Raw genomic sequence first — 26274 nt, 5'->3', positions numbered from 1 at the left:
TTAAATTTTCTAATGTTTATTTATTTTTGAGAGAGAGACAGAGAGAGAGAGACAGAGAGACCCAGAGCATGAGCGGAGGAGGAGCAGAGAGAGAGTGGGAGACACCGAATCTGAAGCAGGCCCCAGGCTCTGTGCCGACAGCTCGGGGCTCAAATCCAGGAACCAGAAGATCATGACCTGAGCCAGAGGCAGACACTTAACCAACTGAGCCACCCAGGCGCCCCAGTAGTTGAATTTATTTAAATGGGTAACATATATTCTCTTAAAAGTACATACTTAAAAGGAGTATGTTTTTTTGTTGTTATTATTCTTGCCATGTTTCATAAAACAGAAAAAGATAAATGTTCTTTCTTAAAGTAACTGAGTCCAAACTAAAGCCTGATTTAAGTAGTCATCAATTCGCTTTGCAGCTTTTCTTCCCAAGAATTGTAGGTGAATGAAAATAAGGCAATTTCCCGTGACAACCAAATACATCAGCAACCCTAGTAGTCGAGGAAAGCAACTCCACCCAGCTGCATCGCCACACTTGTCACCTAAGATAACATGTAGGGTTGTTAGCTATGTATAGATAGACATCACATTCTTTAGTCATCTTCCTTCTTTTTCTAAGAGATGATTACAGATGACAAATCAAAGAAGAGACACAGATTTTGTGGCCCGGAATCCATTTAAATTCTGCTCAGGTCAGAGGCCTCTGCCTGGTTCTTTCTCTCTCTGTCTCCCCTTCTCCCTACTTCTCTCCCTCCCTCCCTCCCTCTCTCCGTCTGTTGGAGGCCAGAAAAAAAAAGTTGGCGAGCCTTGCAAGTACACCATGGATATCACAGATACGCTTCTCTGTGTTCTGTGACAGGACCTTTTGCCACGTCCACTTGTACAGCATTTTATTACAAGGCAGGCTAGAAATGCAACTACTGTACAATGTCATGGAGATAAGTCACTTGTATGGAGTCTGCCAATTAGGCAAGGCAAAACAATCAAACCTCTATTGGCGGTTACTGTTAAATGTAGCCAAAGGGTTAACTCTGGGTAACTGGGAAAAGTGGAGTGTGTCACAGAATTTGGAAAAACCAGTTGGTCTTCAAGGCTTTTGCTTTGGGGAGAGCATTTATAGGTTGACTTCAGATCTGAGCCACCCAAAATTTATTCTCTTGGGAAGGAATAAATTGAAATTCTCCTTCCCTTTGCTAAGGAACATGGTGGAAATAATTCTGGTGGGTTATTTTTGTCTTCAGAGACAGACTATGATGTTGATAAGGACTGAGGGTTTCCCTTGAAGGAGTGACAGTATTATTGAGGAGTCATAGTGTGTTGTGGGCTTGGGCATTGATTAATGGGAAGGAAGTTTGCTCTTTTGGGGGGGTGTTTTCATCAAAATGAGAGTATTTGACTGAGGAACCTTTTGTTTCAAAGCACAGTCGGACTGAGATGTAGTTGAAGGCTTAGTTTACTGGCCAAGTTTCCAATTCTTCTGAGAGATTTAGACTTTTTGTTTTTACCTACATTGGCTTAGTAACAGCGTCCACAAAATCCTTACCATACTAGTTATTAGAATCTGCAGATGTAAATATGACATGTGCTCTACACTCCTACTTCGTTGAATGTTCCATGTTGACTACTGATGAATACAAATTAAATAGTCTTTTAGAAGCTCAGTCACTTATCCTTTGCTTGCAGCTTAGTTAATCTCAAGCATTTGGGTTGCCAAGATTGTAAAATAACCCTCTTCTGGTGACCTTTAAAATGATCTAGATGTGCATGTAATGGGGAAGTTTTAAGTGTAATCCGGCTAAAGGACTTGGCATTTCATTTTATCCCATCGCATTCTGTTCCATATCATTGAACAAACACTCATTAAAGCATCATATGCTGTGAAGAATATAGAGATTGACTATATATATGGAATCTTCCTCAGGAAAGTCACAGGTTCGTACAGCAGATAAAGACACAGAAAACAAGTGACCGTTGTACAAGGCAGAATATGGCAAATGACTTGAGAATATTAAAAACAGTGACTTGTTTGAGCAAAGGAAATGACGTGGCAGAAATGTAGGGTGTATGTCACTTGCCTGGATCATGTGTTACACTATCTTCAGTGCTAAAAGACTACATACAACCTGATCGTGAAGGGTCTTGAACTCAAGACTCAGGCATTTGGAGTTACTCTATCAGTAATAGGTAGCTATTATTGATGAGAAACTAAAGAGTGGTTGTTTAGGAAAATTTATCTTAATTTTTTAGGAAGATACGTCTTATAAGATAAACCAGAGCACAGATGAATAGGAGGCCAGAAGATATGTTAGGAAGGTAGTGCAGAGAGTACATAGAACCTGAATGGAGTCATGTCAGTGAAAATTGTTAACAGGTATAAGGAACATTTTGGAAATCAACAGCACAAGCAGCAGGACTAAATGTAGGAAATGAGCAAAGGGCTTGAAATAATAGATTGTGAGACTGGGCAATTAGGAAGCCAAAATTGGATAAGAAAAAAATAGACAGTATTAAGTAGAAATGCAGTATTTGGAAGGAGGAGGCGGATTCTGAAAAGCCTCAGAATGCCATGGAATCAAGTAGTGCTTTTAGTGTCTAGTTAGCTCTCCTCAATCTTTAGTAAGATTATAAGTACATTATTAATTACTGCTATGAAATTCCAATTTATTTCCTTTTACCCTTAGAAGTGATTAATGAATGTTTGATGGCTATCACAGTAAACATAAACAATATAATCAGGAAAAAATACTATGCTACAGCCACAGAACCAGATAGACCTCTTCTGATTTCTCCACTGCCTAGCCAAATACTTAGTACATAATTGATGCTCAATAAATGGGTTTTTTTGTAGCAGACGCTTTAAATTATTTTGACTAGTTCTCTTCCACACGGAAGCCTCATCATTGCTTCCTTCCTTGCAGACACATAAATCTGACAAGTTAAATAAAGAAAAAAAATTGTGAGTAGGGGCAAGGAAACAACTTACAGGTGAGGAAGGAACACATCGATAAAGCAGTTTACGTGGAGATATAATCCCTGATGCCCTCTCACTACCCCTCACATTTGTTCTTCTATCCCTGTTTCATTTCCTGTTAAAATATGTTAATGGTTGTAACCTTGGCATCTTCATAAATAGCGCAGAAGATGCCACCAGGAGTCATACTTAGGTATGTCTGTTGAAATGAAACTTGTAACCCTTGCTTATGCAGAAAAGGAAGTCCATTTGATGGAATCACATTTTTAGCTGGATACCTGCCACAGGATGGTCAGTTCATGAGGAATATATGCAAACTCCACCAGCTGGACAAACTGTACTGTCTGTAATCATAAGACTCTGTTCTTAAATTTATGTGCAAAATTCTGGTGGTGTGAGTCACATTGAACCTGATAGAAATTATAAGGACTTTTTGCCCTCTGGTCTCAATCATAGGCTAAATTAGTTCTGGTTGGCCCTTTTTTAAAGCTGGCCTTAGTAGGTGATGGGTATTGAAGAGGGCATCTTTTGGGATGAGCACTGGGTGTTGTATGGAAACCAATTTGACAGTAAATTTCATATATTAAAAAAAAATAAAGCTGGCCTTACAACTTAATCTTTTCCCCCAGATTCTTACTAAGAAAGGAGAGAGAGGGCCTAGAGACATTACACTTTTTCTTTTTTTACGTTCCATATAGACCTTACTTGACCCTCAAGGGACACAGAATAGGAACCATGGGAGAAAAACATGTATTCTCTCACGTGGGAGAAGATCCCATGACCATCTCCATACAAATATGTTCTAAGAGGGAAAGAAATATGTTCCAAGATAGGAAAGATTTATGAGAGGAAAGTTAATGAAAGAAGCTAAGACATGAAACACTGTTCTGATGAACATTTATTGCTAAGATAACCCAATCTTAACCCTGCTTTCAAACAGGAAGAACATATACTAGGACCTAACTATTGTCTATATGTGTGTATATTTTTAAAGCTAGCTTTGTAGTAGTGGCCTTTAAAATATAATAGGTTTAGCAGTGAACCCCAGGAATCTACCCCATAAACCAAGAGCACACTTTACATACTGTATGTTAGCCAATTTGACAACAAACTATATTAAGAAAATAAATAAATAAAATATAATAGGTTAATTCACGTGTCACCGGAGGGCTAAAACCTGGAACTCAAGTGAGTGCACACACATGCACGTACACTTACACACAAGAGTTTAAGTTTCTGTTTATGTGCCTTATGTCGTATAGTTATAGAAAACAGATGTGTCTATCTCTTAAGCTTATTTAAGCTATATTAATATCTCTTATACCGAGGCAATCCATTATAGACCCTGCAGTCATATTGATTAGGATTAAAACATAGCTCCTGTCACTTGTGACTTGAATAGCTTTGCATAAGTTACCTAATGATTTTGTGCCTCAGTTGCCCCAACTATGAAATGAGGATGATGTTAATGATAATGATGATATCCACTTTATAGGAATGATAAAAACATTGGAAACATAATTACATAAAAAACACATATAATAATACGTGGTACCCGTAAGTATATGAATGGCCTTAAGTGTTATTATAAGATATGACTCCAAACCAAATAAAATTAATTTGTGTGATAATAATATTCTTTTGATATATGGAAGTGACAAGCTAAAGTGGAAAAGGACAGTATCACACTTTATAGTCTACAGAGTCGTATATGTATGATACTCAGTTTTAATTTTTTAAAATCTAGTTGAGAGGGGTGCCTGGTTGGCTCAATCAGTTGAGTGTCTGACTTCGGCTCAGGTCTGATCTCACCGTTCATGAGTTCAAAGCCTGAATTGGGCTCTGTGCTGACAGCTTAGAGGCTAGAGCCTGGTTCGGATTCTGTGTCTCCCTCTCTCTGACCCTCTCCCACTCACATTCTGTCTCTCTCTCTCTCTCTCTCAAAAAAATAAATAAACATTAAAAAAAATTTAAAAAGAAATCTAGTTGAGAAAGCATCTAATTTCCCATCAACAAGCTGTAAACAAGCACCAGATTCCAAGGATAAGTTTATATACTAGATAATCCATTAATTAAATTAAAATAACAATAACAACAACAACAATAATAATGAAATCCGTGCTCATGTTCTTTTTTTTTTTTTTAACAGATCAAGTGATTCCAGCTAATAGATTACTAATTGGTTCATAAAAATCACTGAATACTGATTCAATACCATTACATTGCTCAAAATATCATGGCCTTGTTTTAAAGTACATCAGTGCATTGGGGTGACTGAGGGGCTCAGTCAGTTGAGCGTCCGACTCTTGATCTTGGCTCAGGTCACGATCCCAGTGGTGTGGGACTGAGTCCAGCTTCAGGCTCCACTCTCAGCATGGAGCCTGCTTGAGATTCTCTTTCTCTCCCTCTGCCCCTCTCCCCTGCTCTCGCTTTATCTCTCTCTTTCTAAAATAAAAACAAATAAATAAATCCATCAGTACATCTACTGAAGTATAACTATCCAAGATGCCCTAATCTTTGAGACACTAGGTTTATTTTTTTTATTTTTAATTTCTCCTATAATTCCTCTTTATTAAAAGTTTCTGGCTCGGGGCGCCTGGGTGGCTCAGTCAGTTAAGCAGCCGACTTTGGCTCAGGTCATGATCTCGCGGTCCGTGAGTTCGATTCCCGCGTCGGGCTCTGTGCTGACAGCTCAGAGCCTGGAGCCTGTTTCAGATTCTGTGTCTCCCTCTCTCTGACCCTCCCCCGTTCATGCTCTGTCTCTCTCTGTGTCAAAAATAAATAAATGTTAAAAAAAAATTTAACAAAAAAGTTTCTGGCTCTGGGGAGCATAAAGGAAAACAGGGGACTCTGTCACTTAAGGAGTTAGTCTCATGTAAAGTATCTGTTTTTCCGAACCAATGCCAATTAATTTCAGTTCCCTTGAATAGGTAATGCAACATTAATAATGTAAATGAATTATTTATATATATATAAAACATTTTAGAATGCATTTTAGGGGAAACTTTTTCATAAGAAAGCCACAAAAGATATGATAATATGAGTTTTAAGAGAATAATTATTCTTGAAAAATATATTCATATATCTTATAACAAAATGCAAGACCATAAATCCATTCTCCTGTTAAAAATAAGGTTGAATGTGGCGCTGTGTCTAAGGAATATAAAATTGGTACAGTATACAATAATTTGATGTTTAATAGTTTTGTTATGAACAAAGGATTTCTAGTGGTACAACTGGTAGTCCTCTGTTATTCAATGGAACTACATATTGCAGAGATAATTTATACTGGATACTATTTATTTATTCATTCTTTCATTTTGGCTTTTTTTAATTTTTTAATGTTTATTTATTTTTGAGAGAAAGAGACAGAGCATGAGTGGGGGAGGGGCAGAGACAGGGAGACACAGAACTGAAAGCAGGCTCCAGGCTCTGAGCTGTCAGCACAGAGCCCGACGCGGGGCTCGAACTCACGAGCTGTGAGATCGTGACCTGAGCCGAAGTTGGACGCTCAGCTGACTGAGCCACCCAGGCGCCCCATCATTCATTTATTTTAAAGTTTACTTATCTTGAGAGACAGAGAGAGAGACTGAGCAGGGAACAGTCAGAGAGAGATGGAGAGAGAGAATCCCAAGCAGGCTCTGCTCAGCAGGGAGCCCTACACAGGGCTCCATCCCATGCTGGAGAGATCCTGACCTGAGCTGATAGCAAGTCGGACACTCAACTGACTGAGCCACCCAGGTGCCCCATGGATAATATTTGAGAATCAATTATCAATTAAAGATCTAGATCACATCTAGTGAGAATGAAAAAACTACTAAATCAGACATTTTTATATGACATTCTGTAGTTTCAGTACACTGAGAATATTTAGTAATTAGAATATATATGATGTGATTATCAAAAGTTTTGGCAATAAATACTGATGCCCAGAGGGGCTATTTCCATAGATCTTAGTCGAAGAATTGAATGAGATGGTGATGATGTCAGAAATAGAAGAAAATAAGCATTTCCTCCCCATGTACCAACTGTAAGCATTGTGGTAGCTGATTCTAATGTATTTTGTCATTTAATTCCAGTTCTAAACCTCTTGGAAAGATTCACATCCTTAATTTTCGGTTAAATAAATATGCTCAATGAGGCTAAAGAGTTGCCTAAGGCAACTTAACGAGTAATTGGCACACTCTGGCTTTTCAACTTGACCTGCTTCTCTCGCCTCTTTTATTAGATTGCAAGCAAGTTTGACACCAGTGGCTATCCTAGAGGTTAGAGCAAATGCAGAGAGTAGCAAAGAGATGGGGAATTGTGGTGCTTGGTTTCCCTGGCTTGGGAATATCTAGGTGGAAGAGATGGAGAGACTGCATATAAGTCCTCAAACTGAGAGTAAGCATTGGGAAAGACAACACATTAGTGGTGGCCCGGTCTGAAATGCTCAGAATTAAAATGGTTAAGGAAATGATTTTTCAGCCTTAATCCTGCAGCTCTTTCATGAAAATTAGGGCAAAACGAACTACAAAGGGGACATAGAACAAAATAGGTTTATGATGGGAATGGCAGTAATGTTTGAGCAAGAGTCTTGCTATCCATCAGTAGACTTCAATATCACATCTGTTTGCTATTAGCCAATCAATGCATATCACTTCCTCTGTGCTGCCCCTGCAAACTTCTACCCCACCCCTCTCTCCCGATATTCCTCTTCTTTTGCATCAATTATTGTCAGGCTAAAGGCATTTTGTGATTATTCATTAGATTTTCTTGGTGTTCACCTTGATCTAACTTCTGATTTCAGTGGTGTAACTATAGGCAGGATGTATGGATACATGCATGCTTACATGGGTTATAGAGGAAGAAGGAAAAGTATGACAATTGAGGTCTACTATTTATTGATTAGGGTATGTCCTCCATGTTCCATGATAAAGCTTTTCTGATCAAGCTCATTTTTTAGCAACGAGCTCACTAGATCAGTTACTTTAAAACTACTGATACTAATATCTTGTAAGTAATTTGGGAGTTAAAGACTTACTTATGGATTTAAAATTATTTTGTATATTTCCAGATCCTAACAGTTGGCTGTAACTTCAGTTCTTGGATATCCAAAACCACACCCTTTCTGTACTCATAATACCTATTAGAGGATGATAGACATCATGAATTAGATGAGGGTGAATTAGGTGTCTCTTGAGTTCTTGTGGTATGGTTTAAGGTGTTTGTTTTGAGAGCACCTGGGTGGCTTAGTAGGTTAAGTGTCCGACTCTTGGTTTCAGCTCAGGTCATGATCTCATGGTTCGTGAGTTTGAGCCCCACATTGGGCTCTGTGCTAACAATGTAGCTTGCTTGGGATTCTCTTTCTCCCTCTCTGTCTAGCCCTCCCCTGCTCGCTCTCTCTGTCTGTCTCACAATAAATAAATAAACTTAAAAAAATTAAAATTAAAGTATTTGTTCTGAATGTGCCAAAATGTGAGTACTTTTTAGTATTAACTAGCTATTACTGTTTATTGAGTTTATACTGTGTGCCAGGCAATGTGCTAAACAATTATATTCAGGTTTCCTATCCAACTAAAGAGATAGGTACCCTCTCATCCCAGTTTGGAAAATTAATAAGCTGAGGCATGGTATAGTTGGAGTATTTCTCAAGGTCACATAGCTTGTTAGCAATGCATCCAAGAATCAAACCTAGGAAATCTAACTTCAGATCCTACACCTTTAAACATACATGTATTTTTATGAGTCTGTCATTCGTACCATACCCTAATCCCACTTATAGTCTGAATGAGGCCGGGTACATTAATTGTCAGCTCTATTTAAAACAATTTTTCATATTTATTGAGCCTCCTTTTTTGCAACTGGAAAGTTTAGGTTTTTAAAATCTTTCTAATGTCTTCATTGAAATGGTCTTTAGGGCTACCCTCTTTGGTAGCTTTGGAGTTGGCTGAAACATTTTTTTTTCTAACAAAAAAGTAAAAACAGTGGGTTCTGATATAAAAACTAATATAATTGTGCATTCATACTTAGTAAGTGGATATAAAAGTAGAAGGTCTTTTAGAAAGACCTGTTGAGGTAGCTTTTCAAAAGTATTCAGCAAATGTACTATAAAATTACATACTATAAATAGATCCTCCTGAAGAACTAGACCATACTGGGACCAATTAGGCTTATCTAAGTGAATATTGAACTGAAAATGGGAAACCATTTCCAGATCATTTCATTCAGGGAAGCAGGAAATATAGAGCCTAGGCCAGTGCAGAGCTGATAGAAAGAAAGAAATAAGAATGGCCATAAGAGAAAAGGTAAAGAGAAGATTAAATTGCCTACATTCTTATCATTTCTTAGGAAATCATAAAATTTCCGATTCAGCCAGGATGTTTTTATTTGAAAACAAAATCAGTTCATATCCACATGTATTGCATTAGCTAATTGTTCATAAGTGTCTAGGGATTTTTTTTTTTGCTTTTGTGGTAGACTTTTTATTTTTTTTAATTTTTTTAATGTTTGTTTATTTTTGAGAGAGACAGAGTATGAACAAGGGAAGGCCAGAAAGAGAGGGAAACACAGATTCTGAAGCAGTCAGTCTCTAGGCTCTGAGCTGTCTGCGCAGAGCCCGAGGAGGAGCTCAAACTCACAAACTGCGAGATCATGACCTGAGTTGAAGTCGGATGTTTAACCGACTGAGCCACCCAGGCGCCCCTCAGATGGACTTTTGAAAATATTACTTTCCTAGATATTGGACTTAGCCATGTTTGTGGAAACTCTTCTAGTTTCTTAAGATTTTTTGCAAATTTTATGTTTGATGAAAGTTTTGTTTTCATCAGTCCTTCTTGCCATGAACATATTTTTGGCTAAACTAAAAAAGTAAAAAATACTTAAACCTAATATTTTATTAAACATCTTTTAATTATATTAATTTAAAGTAATCTGTAAGGGGCAGTAGATGGGCTGGGAATCCATGCATAGTCCATGACCTGTGTTGTTTCTAGATGTGTGTGTTTATGTGTGTGCATGTAGGACCTGGTATTGGCAATTATCTGTTGGCTTATTACTGAAGTAGAAGGAGTAATAAAGTAAACTATGCACATATGCAGCCACTGCCCTTTTGTATGCCATGTTGTGGAGCATTTACGATGTCCAAGAGAAATAATATATAGATAGCTTCCTAGGGAGAATATAAGAGACTGACCTTGTTTTTTGCATTCTGTTTCTCTACATTTCTATTAATTGTTCATCTTCACCTGTAGATATCATATCTAATAATTCCCTAGCCTTACATATTTCCATTCTTTTATTTTCCATGCATTATTTCATATGTGTACTAATATAGAGTTAAATTGCTAACGTCTGAAGTAAACACTTGAAATGACTCTTCTCCAGTGATTGTTCTAAGCCAGTTTTTGAAAACCAACTTGACATGGGTCAGGGAAAGAAGAATTTACTACCACTGGTGACATTTGAAGAGAATGGAAGAAAAGTCATATTTAAATCACAAAACTGTGAATATGTACTAAGGGAATAACAAATTTGGTCAGGACCTTTAACTACAGAATAATTTATAAGAAATAGAATTATTTACAGAGGTATAACAAAATCTGTTTGTCGAATCTAAGCATTTTTAATGTTACATTTCACTGTTGGCCTTTTCTCTTGTCATAAGGAAAAATAAAGATTGTTAGTTGACATTAGAGAGCAAACATTGCTGACATTTGTATCTATCTAATAATGGTAAAGAAATTTAATTAGGAGCATGACAATTTTTTTTTAATGTGGTAAGTGTAACAAAAGGAGTACTTTAATAAAAATAATGCCAAGAAATGCATAATAAAATACCTAGCATGTACTTATATGTATATAAATAATTTATATACTTTTAATAAAGAAAAACATACTTTAACAATCGTATATTACAGCATTTTAATTTGAAGCTATTATCTTCTGACAGGCAAAAATGTTAGCATATATCTCTGGGGATACATCAATATTTGGAATAATTTGGCTCCTATTTCAGGATTAATTAGCGAATCTATTATAAATGTCTATTGTATAAATCCAGCTATGAGAAATTCAAATACATAAGTAAATAATTAAAATTAATTTTAAAATAGCTTAAAATTTTTAATGTATTTAAAAAAAATAGTAGTTTGAGAATCTGTGTTTTTTTCAAAGAGGGAAGCAGAAGGGCATAGTTTCTGCCAGCGTTCAACACCCTTATTCATGGATACGTAGGTGGGCAAAAAAATTTTAACTTTTTAATCTCACCTTTTTGTATGTGACATTTTGCTACTTCTAAGAATCAACTTTAAAAAAATGAACTCTAGACGTTGGATATTTTATAGTCTTTTGTCTTTTGATGATACTGGGGGCATTAGCAAATACTGTGGTATGCATTCTATTTATTTTCAGAGGCAACATCTGAGGAAATAGGAAGGATGATTACAATGTTGCAATAGCTTCTGTCTTGAGGCTGTTGAGTATGCTCAAAAAAGTCAGTGGAACCCTTTTTGTTTTAATTCCTGATTATGGGTAGAAGAAGAGATGTGATTTGAAAAAGTCTTAGAAGGGAAAAAGACACACTGGAATTAACTTAAATCAAATAGTCTAGGCTGATCCACTCCAGTGCTATGCACTCTTCCAGAATTTCAGCCACTATGGAGTACCTTTCCCATGTTTCTTTATTTCCCTTTACTCACTACAGATCCAGGTAGTTCTTCTCTTTGATTTTGAAGCTATCAAGTCACAACTCGCTTTTGTGATTTTTTTTTGTGTTAGCACTTTTGCAAAAGCATAAGAAGTAAACCCTTGATGCATATGTCAAGAATAGAATTTCTGATTAAAAAGCAACTAGATAAGCAAAACAAAATCAGAAATCAAAGGAATGGAGAAAATAAATAATGCATTTGATCACATATGCTTTAGAAAGACTAGACCTGAGTTTAAAATTAGCACTTCACAGATCAATGATATTCTCAAGTTCCTTTACTAAAATATATTAAAACAGTGAAAAAAAAAAACAATTTAGATGTAAAAATGTGAGCAGTATAGCATTATTTCTCAGTTTTTAATACACGTAATTATATATACTCTCATACTTGAATGATAGGGGAAAAGAATTGGCCAAGTTAAAGACATCAACTTATCATATATCAGCTACCAAAATATTATTTTAATTATTCTTAAAATTCCTGGAGGACACATTTGAAATGTTCCCAGTCCTGCCTTATATAACTCAGAAAACACAGACTCAACATGACTTTCAAGGACAACTCTGAATGTTAATGTTTCCATTTTCGGCCTCATGGCAGAAAGAGTTTTATTAACCAGTGTAAGCTCTGGAATGTCAGAGGCATGATAGGCAGTATAGACTCCACACACAAAATAAATGCAGAGTCATTTTATTCTAAATTGCTTTACTTGAAAATATAGCATAAAACTCTAGAGAGAGAAACTAAAAGTAAGTGATTTTATAGTGCTCTGAAAATGAAAGAGACTCAAAAAATGAAAGTCCTAGGGTAAAAATGTGCATACATTTGAGTTTGTGGTGTGACCAATCCCAATAAATTCCCTTACATCCACCACAGGGCATGCATAACTAAGAGCTACTATGGTAGGTACCAAGCATCATTGTTTCCCAGGCAGGGAGTGCCGATTGTCCAGAAAATAACAGATCTTGTCCCAAACCTGCTCCTCCATTCTTATAGTATACAATAAAGTATTTCAGGGAGCAAACTAGATGGTCAGACATTTCGCATATGCATTTAGGGATTTTTTTAATAACCGTTAGTGTAACGTGACAAGGTCCTGGAGGCATTGGAGCATCCTTCCCTGTTGACTTCTTCTATATTTCCTCTCTATTTTATTACTCGGTTTACCCTGTTTATCTTTACCAAAAAAAAAAACCTTGTACACTATGATGTTTGAAAGATTAAAATACTGTTCTGTGGTTATATGTGATGTCAGTGTAATTATGATTACAGTTTAAAAAAATGAATCCCCCCTTTTTGATTGTAATCTTTATCCACATTCATCTGTGTGTATTGCCCTTATCCCTCCACCTGGCACCGTTCATTCAAAAAGTTTATTGATCTTCAGTTGCTTGGAGTCTGTAGTGAGAAGGACAAGGGACATGTCTGTTCTAGTGGCTCTTCTATTCCAGTAAGTAGAGACAGACAATAAATGACTAAGCTAATATACAAGAAAATACTGAGTTGTGAAATTGTTGTATTAAAAAAATTACAGAGATTGAGAGTAAATGACAAGGAAATGTACATAGCATCTTCATGAAAAGCCTCTCTGGGCAAGTGACACTTAAAATGAGTCTTGAACATTAAGAAGGAGACGTTATTTAGAGAGATGGAGGGATAACGCTTTAGGTGAAGCCAAGGACTTGACACATGATGGAAGAGAAGACTATTGTGGCTGAAACATAGTATCAGAGGGCAAGAATGGTATGCAACTAGATTAGAGAGCTAGGCAGGTACTATACTGTTTAAGGAGATAAATAATTTGTATTTTCCCTCTTAATGAAGTGTGACTCCATTGGTTTTTATACAGAGGATTGACATCTGATTTGTAGTTGAGCAGACGAGAAGGAACCAGTAAAGGGGTTAAAAAGCAGGACTCAGTGAGGTGCAAGGATAATCACGGAAGAGTGATACATGGCACTCATGAGAAGAGAATGAAAGAAGAATGGATTTGAGGACCTGGAGGTTGATGGCAACCTTTACAGGAGATGTTTCGATGGGATAGTTGGCAAAGAGAATAGTAGGGTAAGGAAATGGAAAGAGTAAGTGTAGACAACGAAATATTTTTCAGTGAAGAGGAAAAAAAATGATAAAGCAGTAGTAGAAAGGGTTTGTTGGGTCAAGAGAGTTTGTTTTGTGTGTGTTGATAAGGGAGAACTTCAGTAGAGAGGGAGACAATGACGATGCCAGAGGCAGCCGGTAATTTTAGGAGAAAAGTCCTTCAAAAAATGAGTGAAGGCGGGATAAGGTGTAGAACATCCTGCCATACCTTTTTCAACAGATGTTCCCTCTGTATTTCCAACAGTTGACAGTAAATGTATGCCAATTTTGCTGAGCACCATAGCAGAAAATATGTTTGGAATGGTTCTTGTTTAAGAAAACATTACCTTACCTAAAAGATGACACACAAATCCCACACAGTTGGGGAGAAATGTTTTTGGCATTCAGTTCAGGGAACTATTATTTTAATTACCTTTATTATTTTTATTTTTGTTTTTATTTTTGTCTTTCAGGTGCTTCAAGAAGACCTAGAACAGGAACAAGTCAGGGTCAATTCTCTCACTCACATGGTGGTGGTGGTCGATGAATCTGGTGGAGACCAAGCAACTGCTGCTTTGGAAGAACAGCTTAAGGTCAGGTTATTTTTCTTTAATACACTAATGTTATCATTCAAAATAATTAACTGCAACTCAGAAAATATTTAGAAAATTTATAATGTAATTTGTATATTACACATTTACAATGGAGTGTATTAATTTAAACAAATTCAAATTATGTCCCTTTTGTGCACATTTCCCTTTCATTAACTATGCACTGTTCACAATATTATATAATAAAAAAACCTGCATTCATGTATTTCCCCAAAGGCTGTTTTTAAAAAAAATTGTAATTGAATAATATGTGTTAGAGAAGTGGTCAGAAGATATTACTTATGCCCTCTTCAGAAGTCAAGCGGGGTTGCCTGAGTGGCTCAGTGGGTTAAGCATCCAACTTCAGCTCAGGTCATGATCTCACTGTTTGTGGGTTTGAGCCCTGGACTTTTGTGTCCACAGTGCAAAGCCTGCTTCGGATTCTGTCTCCCTCCCTCTCTGCCCCTCCTCAACTCATGTGTACACACACACACACACACACACACACACACACACACAGTCTGTCTCTCTCTCTTTCTCAAAAATAAACATTAATAAAAAATAACCTACAGCTGGGAAGAGGACAAAACTAAAAAACACACACACAAGGATTCAATCAAATAATGAGAAATTGAACACCTTCAGTATATTTTTTTTTCCTAGAAAACTTCAGTTATAGTCTTGATGAGGGCATAGAAGGGTGTTTAAGTTTTGGAAGTTTTATTGGAGAAGCAAGCCCTCATTCAACTTGAGTCATAGTAATTGTGTGCTTGGGAATATAACCAGTATATAGTAACAAAGGGTAAGGTGGGTGTTTTTGTATTTTTATCTTTTCTTCCTAATTGGGAACAATGATGTTTTATTGTAAAAAAAAAAAAAAGAAAGAAAGAAAAGAGAACATTTTCAATGAAGCAATATGTACATATACCAAAACATCAGCATTAAGGAAAAATAGAACAATTTATTGTTCTGATTGTGATATATATATATATATATATATATATATATATATATATATACATACACGCATACACACACACACAGAACTGCAAATAATACTTGAGGCATTCATTGAACCCGTGAAATCATGAAATCCCTGCCTTTTCTATGTGATTGTTAGGGGCCAATAGTCTGACATGTCTAAGGATCCAATCAGTGTGGGCTTAAATAGCTTTATCAGCCCAAGGTTGTTCTAAACATCATTTCTCTTACCTAACCTGTAACACAGTTTCTTACAGCCTTATCTCTGTTTTCTTCTCTTTTTGTGTGAATTGTATTTTTTTATCCCAGGAAAATGTCATTTCCTCAGGTTACTGCTTTAGACTGCCAGTCTTTAACAATGTTATCTTCTTCTCTATCATTAAATGACAAAAAGGAAATTCTTGAACTGCTACAACCGAGCATTTGACCTATATTAGTCACCCATGTTAAATGCTTATGATTCAGTGAAATTGCGGTGATTACAGATGTAGAAAGGCTTGTGACACCTGATATTATAATATATCATATATATGATCACATATGTTGTATACACACACCACTTGTGACCAGCTAAAGGATTGTATTGATAGGCCACTGCTGTGACCATTGGAAAGAATTCCATAGTTCTGATAAAATAGCGTTGTAACTAATTATATATAGATGGGTAAAAATGTAATACTCAGCGTTCCTCAGAAATTTTCAGAGACAATAAAAGAAGGCTAGGGGGCAGAGTTGGGAGGGTGACAGGTTAAAAAAAAATTAAGACACCCATTTTTCTAAGTCATAGACTATTTCTAGTTAAAACAACTGAAAGACATCCATTTTGGTATTACTAGACCTAATACAACTAGCTTTAGAATATAATCTTTCCACCTTGATGTCCGTGAGGCTAGACCACCTTGAAGAACAATCCATAGCACTCACAGATGTTGACTGAATTGGATCTTAACTAGGATCATTTGAGTTGTGTCCCTCAGGTTTTCTCTATTTATTATCCTATGTGCTTTCTTTTTTGCCTTATTTTCTGTCTTTATTTCTTCGGCCCAGAGATACCTCCTGAGATAGCTGTGCATATATTTGCTACTCCTAAATTATATAGACCCCCTCTGCATTTGTCCGTGATCACCTCCCAGTAATTAGTGTTGACTACTGCTTCCAAACCTCCTCTTTTCCCCTCAACGCCCTTTTCCCTTTTGATATCCTAATTTCTCTCTACATTTCCGTTACTGTGCCCTGACTTGTAGCTAATCTAGACTAGTATCTAAAAGGGCAGAGTTGGAAGGAATTCTGTGGTGAGAATGCCCCAGCTTTAATGTTTCTTTCTTCTCATTCTGTCACTTTCCTCAGTGCTAGAGGAAACCATGCTTGAATTCTATGCCTTATTTAACCTTTGGTTTGAATTACTCTGGAATGCTGGGCTCCCATTAGACTTGAAATTTTCATGATTCTCTCTTAGGTTCTTTGCACGTGATATGATCTGCTCTTAAACTAGTTGAATTTTTAAAAGGAAGGGGGAGAGGAAGAGAAGTGGGCAGAGAAGGAGGAAGAGAGAAGAAATAATAAAGGATAAAAAGATAAATACAAGAGGCACTGTAACAGCAGCACAGGTATTCTCTGCACATAATAAGAATTCCATGTGTGCTTCAGAAAACGTGGACTATTATTATGTTTTGTGCTGCGCCCAGAGGAATTCTGTTAGAATGGGAAGAATTTTAAGAGAGAAAAACAGGTATATGGACTCCATATAAGGGGGAACAAACCTGGCAGGGATCTGAGAAGAATCCTTGAGGGCTTTCACTGGAGCTAGGTCTGGTCCATAGTTTATTCGCCTAGACTTGTTAGTGTTGCATGTTTATTCCACAGCTTTTTTCTCCACCATTACAATGCCTTAATCTCTTTCATTCCAGTGTGCTCAAGCACCATCCAGAGCCTCCAAATAGATACCCAGTGGTCTTCAGTTAAGAGATGTAGATGGGGCAAACTAGAAAGAGAAGTCTTTGATTTAGTGTAATAAGAGAGGGACGTGTTCTTATCATTTTGAGTTAGTGCTCTGAAAATACTCCTCGTAGAATATTTTTTACGTGTGTTGACTTAATTCTATGAACTGTATTGTAAGTTAGAGTTTGTCTAACTTTAAAAGACTTTTAGAAGTCTTTCTGTTAAAAGATTTGAAGAAAAACAAAGTTAGGTCAGAACACATGCTTAGGGATTCTAAAAGATAGCATGGCTTATGAAGGACAATATTCTGAAAAGTACAGTCTGTTGTAAATTAATTTGATTCTCTCTCAGAGGTTCAACTTGTCCCTCAGCAATGTCACCACAGGTCATAAACTCGTCCTTCACTTTTGAGGGTTCTGGGATATCAATGCACAGAGAGTCTGATTTGTAAGCAGTGATGCCATTTAACTGATTTTAAATACCTTGGCTAAATAACTGAGATTAGTAATTTATGTACAATATTCAGTCCTGGAGGACTTTATTACATCTCCTTCTAAAGTATCTGCCTTCCATTTTTCTTTTCTTTTCTTTTCTTTTTTTTTTTTTTAAGCGAGTACTTGCTATGTTCTTGCTATGTCTCAGGGATTGTGCTGGGTAACAGAGGTAAAAGAGTGAAAAAAAGAGAATTTGTCATTACCTTCCTAGGTCAGGAGTGAGTAATCTGTGAGCCTGCTGCCTTATGTGGAACCTAGAAACAACGGTAGCCATTTCTGAGGCTCTTTCTTTGAAATCAAGTGCTGATTCCTTTCATCGGTGGTCACCATGGTAGGCATGGTGACTGCTCTCTTGTGTCTTGCACTCTAGCAGAGGAAATAGACATGAATCAAATATTTACAAAAATGAGTGAATATTTAAAAACAGACACACCTTATTTATATGAAGGGAAGGAATAGGTTTTGTAATAACACACTAATCTGACTTCAACTGATATTTGAAGGCAAGGAATGATTCCCTAGCAAAGTATTTAAGCTAGGGTCTAAAGGATATGTTTCAAGTGTGTGTAAAGGGGATTGGTGGAGGCAGGTAGTTTCCAGGAAGGGGAAGCGGTAAATCAAGTGAGCCTGGCACCTTCAAGGAACTGGAAAAAAAAAAAAAAAAACAAAAACAAATTTGGCTACAACACTGAGGTTCAAAAGAGTGATGCTAGAGGAGGCTTACCAGGTAAAAGGGGCTTGGAGCTTAGTTACTTACCTAAGCATTAGAACTATTGTCTGATGATGCTAAACTCCACCAAAATTCCATCAATAAACATGTATTGAGCAGCAGCTCTCTGCTTAGATGACATTTGGGACTACAGTGGGTGGGATGGGCAGCGGCAAATGTCTTGGCACCTGCTGTCCTGGACCTGCACCAATTAGATGCAATGAAATGTAATATTATGGCCGTGAAGAGTTAGTTCACTGGCACAAAAACATACATTGCTAGATGACCTATTTTACTCTAGAGGGTCAGGAAAGTGGAAGCTAAATTAGGCAACAGTCAAGGGTAGGGAAGTGTTCTGTGTGGAAGAACAGTATTCATTCAACAACCATGTCTTGAGTGCTGCTAGCTGCCAGCCAAGTCTAAGCTTTGTGGTTAAGTATGGGCAAAACATAGATTGTTTCTCTATGAAGCTTACATTATAAGCACATGCTATAATAAATCAGCAAGTTTTATACTATGAAAAAGGTGGTAACTATAAAGAAAAAATACACTGGGGAAGGGAGCAGTTTTACGTGGGAGTGGTCAGGGGATGCTTCCTTGCAAAGGTGGCCTTTAAGTAGAAACTAAAACAAAGCAAGGGAGGTGTTTTTTTAACTGTATGATTTCACTCATATTGGAAATTTTTATATTAAATATAATTTATTGTCAAATTGCTTTCCATACAACACCCAGTACTCATCCCAACAGGTGCCCTCCTCAATAGCCATCACCCACTTTCCCCTCTCCCCCACCCCCCATCAACCCTCAGTTTGTTCTCTGTATTTAAGAGTCTCTTATGGTTTGCCTCCCTACCTCTCTGTAACTTTTTCCCCCCTTCCTCTCCCCCGTGGTCTTCTGTTAAGTTTCTCAAGATCCACATAAGAGTGAAAACGTGGTATCTGTCTTTATATGCCTGACTTATTTCACTTGGCATAATACCCTCCAGTTCCATCCATGTTGCTGCAAATGGCCAGATTTCATTCTTTCTCATTGCCAAGTAGTATTCCATTGTATACATAAACCACATCTTCTTCATCCTTTTGTCAGTTGGTGGACATTTAGGCTCTTTCCATAATTTGGCTATTGTTGAAAGTGCTGCTATAAACTTTGGGGTACATGTGCCCCTATGCATCAGCACTCCTGTATCCCTTGTGTAAATTCTGATATGTCATTTGCAAATATCTTTTCCCATTCCGTTGGTTGCCTTTTAGTTTTGTTGATTGTTTCCTTTGCAGTGCAGATGCTTTTTATCTTGACGAGGTCCCAATAGTTCATTTTGCCTTTAATTCCCTTGCCTTTGGAGATGTGTCGAGTAAGAAATTGCTGTGGCTGAGGTCAGAGAGGTTTTTTTTCCTGCTTTCTCCTCTAGCATTTTGATGGTTTCCTGTCTCACATTCAGGTCCTTCATCCATTGTGAGTTTAGTTTTGTGAATGGTTTAAGTGATCTAGTTTCATTCTTCTGCGTGTTGCTGTCCAGTTCTCCCAGCACCATTTGTTAAAGAGACTTTTTTCCTTTGGATACTCTTTCCTGCTTTGTCAAAGATTAGTTGGCCATACATTTGTGGGTCCAATTCTGGGGTCTCTCTCATGTTCCGTTGGTCTCTGTGTCTGTTTTTGTGCCAATACCATACTGTATTGATGACTACTGCTTTGTAGTAGAGGCTAAAGTCTGGGATTGTGATGCCTGCGAGGGAGGTGATTTGAAGGTACACAGGTCCTTAGGAGCCTTTTGCATTTGAACGCTGGAGAAAGACTATAAATGGAGCACAAATAACACCTATTGTTCTAGGGAGGTTTCTAGTAAAAAAGGAACCAGAAACATAGGCCTCTAGTCTATATAAGTTGTTCTAATGAAAACATCTTCCAGAGAAAAGGCAGTGATTGAAGTCCCATTTGTAGATGTTCCTCTATACACATCGCCATTTGAGAATCCTACTAGATGTGTTAATATTGTCTAAGGCACAGACCCAGGTGAGTTTCTGGCATATAAAAGTAGTTTGGAATATTTTGTTCAATGACCTTCATTTTAAAGTTACTGCCTACTATTTTGGAGAATTGAAGGTGTATCAAAAGAGTGTATACAGACAAGCATCCTTTTCTGAAGAAGAATAACCTAGAAAATACAATTTTGGAACAAATTATCAAATATATCCATGCTAATTTTCTTGCTCATCTGATGGAGTTACTAAACTTATTTATTGCATGAAATAATAGTTTTTGAAGATAAGGTCTCTGAGAGTTAAAATACATTCACTATAATGAAGACATGAAAAGCAATTTAATACCAGATGACATTGAACAATTTATACAAATATGTGGTATTATTAAGACAGATTTTTGGTGAACTTATTAAGTTGGTTGATCCAGTGGAGTGGAATTAATATCAATTATTTGGATTTACGTAAAAGATTTTGCAAAGCCTTCCATGATATGTCTCTGGATAGATAAGGTCAGCCTTCTTGTCCCTATATGGGCTGGTGGAGAATGTCTGTGTTTTAATATATTCTTTCCTGGTACCTGATTTATTTGCCAGAGAATTGGACTGAAAATGATTGGATTCCTTTATTTATCCTGCAGTGTCAGAAAATTTGGGGGAAAGAAGCCATTTGCGGAGTTAGCTGGGACACTGTGTACATTTTACCCAAACTGGAGTGGTTAACAGATGATTTCTTCTCCCACATGACTTTAGAAGATTTATAGCAATGTCATGTAAAGTTAGAATGTCACATTCAAATGTCATATACGTGTCTTTCATGTTTTAAATCAGAAAGGGTATGTTTGTTGTTTGAATTGTTGCTGCTTGTGAAAAGTAATATCATTAAATCAGTTAAGTTTTTGATGAGGAAGGTCTCGCTTCCCGTCCATACATGTAAGTGTATATATATATGTGTGTGTAAATATATAACTATACAAATGTACATTTATGTACATTTACATTTTCTTTAATACACACATACACATGCCTGTGTGTACATATATGGAGAGAGAGATAGCCATTTCTTGGGCACAAGATTAATATTAAAGCAACATAATACAGATTCTTAGTAAATTAATGCAATCCTGGACATGGTATAGTGTCTGGATTATAAGGAGTAATAATTATTATCCTGCGTTGGTTTGAATGCACTTTGTATTTTAGAATTTTAGCTGGATTTTACCAGGATGGTGGCATCCTCTAAAGAATGTTTATAGAACCAGGGATTCTTTAATTTTAAGAACAGCCTAAGCAGAGATAAGGGATACATATTGTCTTGTAGAAAGAGGAAGGCTTTTCTCTGTATTGCTTCAGAAGGTTGTATCAAAACTAAACAGAGGTTGATAAGCCTGGTTGTCTTCTGCCCAGATCTCCTTCCTGAGCCCAATTTCTTCTATCCCACTTTGTTCTGGATAGATCCAACTTGAAATCCAAAAGGCATCTCAGGCTCAATAAGGTAAAAATTAACTCTTTGTTCTCTATGTCTTTCTAAACTTGCTTCCTTGACTGACTTCCCCATTTTTGTTATTACATGGCCATTCACCATGTCACCTGTACCAAAAACCTGGAATCATCCAGACTCGTCCCTTTTCTTTCCCTGTGAGCCCCTGGCATGTCAGCAGTCACAGAATTTCTTCCTTGCCTCTCATAATCATTATTTCATATTTGTTCCCCACACTGTTTACCCAAGGTAAAGTCCTTTCCTGAATTCTTACCTCTCTAATCCAGTTTCTGCATTAAAGTCAGTATTGGCTCTCAAAAGCCTTTTGTTACAGTTTCTCCTCTATTTAAAATCCTTTGTTGCTTTCTATTCTCGATAGAGTCTGATCACTTAGGCCTGCAATGATTTTTATTGTCAGATCCTTTCCTGTCTCTCAGTATGTGTCTCCTATTAGCCCCCACATATCCCTTCACCTATATTCTATTTCCATAAGCCATTTCCGATACTCTCTGTGTCACTGTCCTTGTACATGCGATTCCTGTTGCTCACAGTACTCCTATTGGTCATGTAGTATGAAAACTGCTTCATGTTGGGGGGCCTGAGTGGCTCAGTCGGTTGAGTGTCCCACTTCGGCTCAGGTCACGATCTCGTGGTTTGTGAGTTCGAGTCCCACATTGGGCTCTGTGCTGACAGCTCGGAGCCTGGAGCCTGTTTCAGATTCTGTGTCTCCCTCTCTCTCTGCTCCTCCCCCGCTCACACTGTCTCTCTCTCTCTCAAAAATAAATAAACTTAAAAAAAAAACTGCTTCGTGTAGAAAACTCAGTTTGAATTTTTCTCCATGAGGCGTTTTTTTTTTTTCTACTTGGTGATGAGTACTCCATTTTTTAAGCCATCGTGTATCATAATTATGTGTCTGTTGTTTGGAAGGAAAATAGTCTGCTGGAAAGTAATTGTTCAGAAGGGCTATCATGACCTCTTCCCTATCTGGGCTTGGAAATGGGTTTGCAATTAAAAGTATTTACTGTGCATACCTTTGGGATAATTTGGGGAGGGAAAAAGTCTATGGAATGCTAAAGCCTGTAGAATTGAGAAATGGGGATTATTTGTGAAGAAGAGTATGGATGAAAATAGTTTTGATATTTCTCTATAGTTTCTAATTCTTCACTTGGTGAATAAATAGCATGTTAAAAAAAACTTTAAATGTAATGGAAATAGTTTCACTAAACCCAAGTATCAACAATTGTTGCCCAAGAAGCAATAATTATAATTATTAGCACTTCTGTGTGCTCATCATTTTCTAAAAATTTTACATACTTTGTATGAAATGCTATCCCTATTTCACAAATGAAAAATCCAGTGCTTAATGAAGTTAAATCCAAGTTCATATAGCTTTCAAATCACAGAGATGGGACTGGTACCCAGATCTGTGTGATTTCTCCTAATCTCTCAATTTCACAGAAGAAAATTACTATGTGACCTTGAGAAAATAATTACAGGGGATATATATGCAAGTATATTGGAATAGTAACATTCCTTATGAATATTATGAATATAAGTATATATGTATGAATATACTGGAATGATCATTTTCTTTATGAATATAATTCTGATATGGTCTAAAGGGAATTCTGGCCTTTTTGGTCTATGAAGGAAATCTAAACTTCACATTATGGCACAGAATCATTTATTTATTTTTTTTATCAGAGCACCCAGAAAAGAACACAAACCATAATTTTAGGTTGAAGACTTACAAAGGTAACATACGTGTAGTTCCACACCCAGATAAAAAGATAATCTGCTGCCAACAATGCAGACACTCCTGTTAAGTCCTATCCTAGTAGTCATAAACTTCTCACAGCTCTTCACAGTTGACCTCTATCCTGATTTATAATACCTCAGAATCGTTTTATTTTTAACTTAATGTAAATGCAAATGCATAATATATAGGTTGTAACCACCTTTTTTTTTTACTCAATGTTATATTTATAAGATACCTCCATTATGCATATAGTAGTAGTTCATTAATTTTCATGGCTGGATAGTATTCCTTCTTGTGAATATACAGTTTAATTTTAAGTTCTGTGTAGAAAATTTGGGCTCTTTCCAGTTGGGGGTCATTATGAATAATGCTGCTATGAACATAACTGCACATATATTTTGGGGAATATATGTATGCTTTTTTATTGGCTATATACCTAAGATTAGAATTCCTAGATCATTGGATATATGCATATTTAGCTTTACAGGTATTCACAAGTGTTTTCCAAAGTTGGTGTATAAATTTTTACTGTCATCAGTAGTGAATCAAGGTAAAAATTGCTTCATATCCTCTTCATTACTTGATATTGTCACATTTTTAATTTGAGCTTTTATGGTGTTTTTTTGTTTTTTTTTTTTTTTTATTTATTTTTGGGACAGAGAGAGACAGAGCATGAACGGGGGAGGGGCAGAGAGAGAGGGAGACACAGAATCGGAAACAGGCTCCAGGCTCCGAGCCATCAGCCCAGAGCCTGACGCGGGGCTCGAACTCACGGACCGCGAGATCGTGACCTGGCTGAAGTCGGACGCTTAACCGACTGCGCCACCCAGGCGCCCCTTTATGGTGGTTTTATAATGGCATCTCTTGTTTTCATTTAGCATGTAGTGATGACTAATGAGATTAAAAGCGCTATTAACAGCTGTTTTATTGGCTATTTGAAATACCTAGTTTTTGAAAAGCCTATTTGTTGGATTATCTGTATTTCCCTTCGTGATTTGTTGTAGTTATTTAAAGTATATATATTCTGGGTTTTGATTGTTTATTGATTATATTAACCATTTCAGTTTTGGTTTTTTTTTTTTTTGCTTTCACTGGGCACCTTACCCTTTTACTTTTTAATGATATCTTTTTTAATAAACAGAAGTTTTAAGTTCAGTGTACTCTACTTGAGTATTTTCTGTTATGGTTAGTATATTTTTGTCCTGAGTTTAAAAATAAAATTTCTTACTCTCTGACCCAAAGTATACTCTCCTGGATTGTCATACAGGGACTTAATTGCTTTACCTTTCATATTACAATCCATCTAGTATTTCTGGTGTGAAAAAGAGATGAATGTCCATTTTTTCTCATTTAGATAAAGTTAAAATAGCAAATCTATTGCGAAGACCATCCTATCCTTAATGTTCTACATTGGCACTTTTAATCAAATGCTTATACATATATGGGTCACTATATGTATTCATATATATATGTATTCATATATATATCTATATATACTCATATATTCGTATGTGAATTTATATATATATGAATATATATATTCATATACGAATATATATACATATATATATATATATATATATGAACTCCAATAAAGTTTCATTTGTACATTTGCCTACAGTTAGGCTGATACCACACTGTTTTAATTACTGTGGCTTTATGATAAATTTTGACATCTGGTGGTATTGTAAAAGAAAAATTGAACCAGTTGGTAAAACAGGCAAGGGAGAATTTATTCAAGGCTATTGCAGTTAGGAATCAAGACTATTGTAATAGGGAAGAGATTGCACTCAGTTCCACTAAACCAAAGACAGACGAGTTTGTTAAGTGCTGCAATGAGCTGGTGTAAAACCATTGGAGAAACTTTATGGGGTTGGGTAGTCAATATATTTATGCCATATGTGTTTGCTAATTGTGCCTTATCAGAGTTAGGTTCCTAGCCTCCCAGAGATTGGGAGACAGGGGTACTGTCTTTCTTGATAATTACATTTCAAAAAGATAACTTTCAGGTCCTTGAGAAGGACATTCTTGGGTTGTAGCATATTTACATCTCAAAGAGCAAAGAAAAATTTACAGTTCAAAATTCTCTAAATTAAGTGCTCTAAGAAAAACAAGGTCAGAGGCTTGTAGCCAAAGTTTAGTCAAGATGAAGGAAACACTAAATCTACCTTGGCCAATGTAAACACTTCATGTTTGTTTTCTCCTTTCAAAAAATTATTGTGGCTATTTTTATTCACATTTTCTTAAAGATTTTAGAATCAGCTTCTCTGCCCCCACCAAAACAAAACAAAACAAAACAAAACAAAAACTCTTCTATGATTTTAATTGGGTTTATTGACTATATAGATTAATTTATAGTGGATTAATATCTTTATTATGTAAAGTATTTCATTTCATGAATGTGGAATAGCCTTTCATTTATTTAGGCCTTTATTTTCTCTCAGTAATGTTACACAGTTTCCAGGATAGTGGATCTTAGACTTTTTATGAGATTTAATCATTTTCTTTGATATTTTTTGATATATTTGCTGTTTTTATAAATAGTATATTTTTAAAATTTCAATTTCCATTTGTCTTTTGCTGTCTTTCCTTGTTCATTAAATCAGTTATTATTATA

The 26274-nt window shown here is 36.4% G+C and overlaps 1 protein-coding gene across 16 annotated transcripts in view; it reads left to right on the top strand.

The window, feature by feature from the left end:
• DMD (dystrophin) overlaps window positions 1–26274 on the top strand; it is a 2138536-nt gene that overhangs the window by 696024 nt on the left and 1416238 nt on the right. For all 16 annotated transcript variants that reach the window (XM_058713880.1, XM_058713888.1, XM_058713887.1 and 13 more), the window contains one exon: window positions 14205–14324. In XM_058713880.1, the coding sequence (XP_058569863.1) occupies window positions 14205–14324 (120 nt within the window). The remainder of the gene's footprint in view (window positions 1–14204; window positions 14325–26274) is intronic.

The sequence above is a fragment of the Neofelis nebulosa genome, chromosome X (genome assembly GCF_028018385.1).
Source record: "Neofelis nebulosa isolate mNeoNeb1 chromosome X, mNeoNeb1.pri, whole genome shotgun sequence".
Taxonomy (NCBI): domain Eukaryota; kingdom Metazoa; phylum Chordata; class Mammalia; order Carnivora; family Felidae; genus Neofelis; species Neofelis nebulosa.
This window is presented reverse-complemented; position numbering and strand designations above follow the sequence as displayed.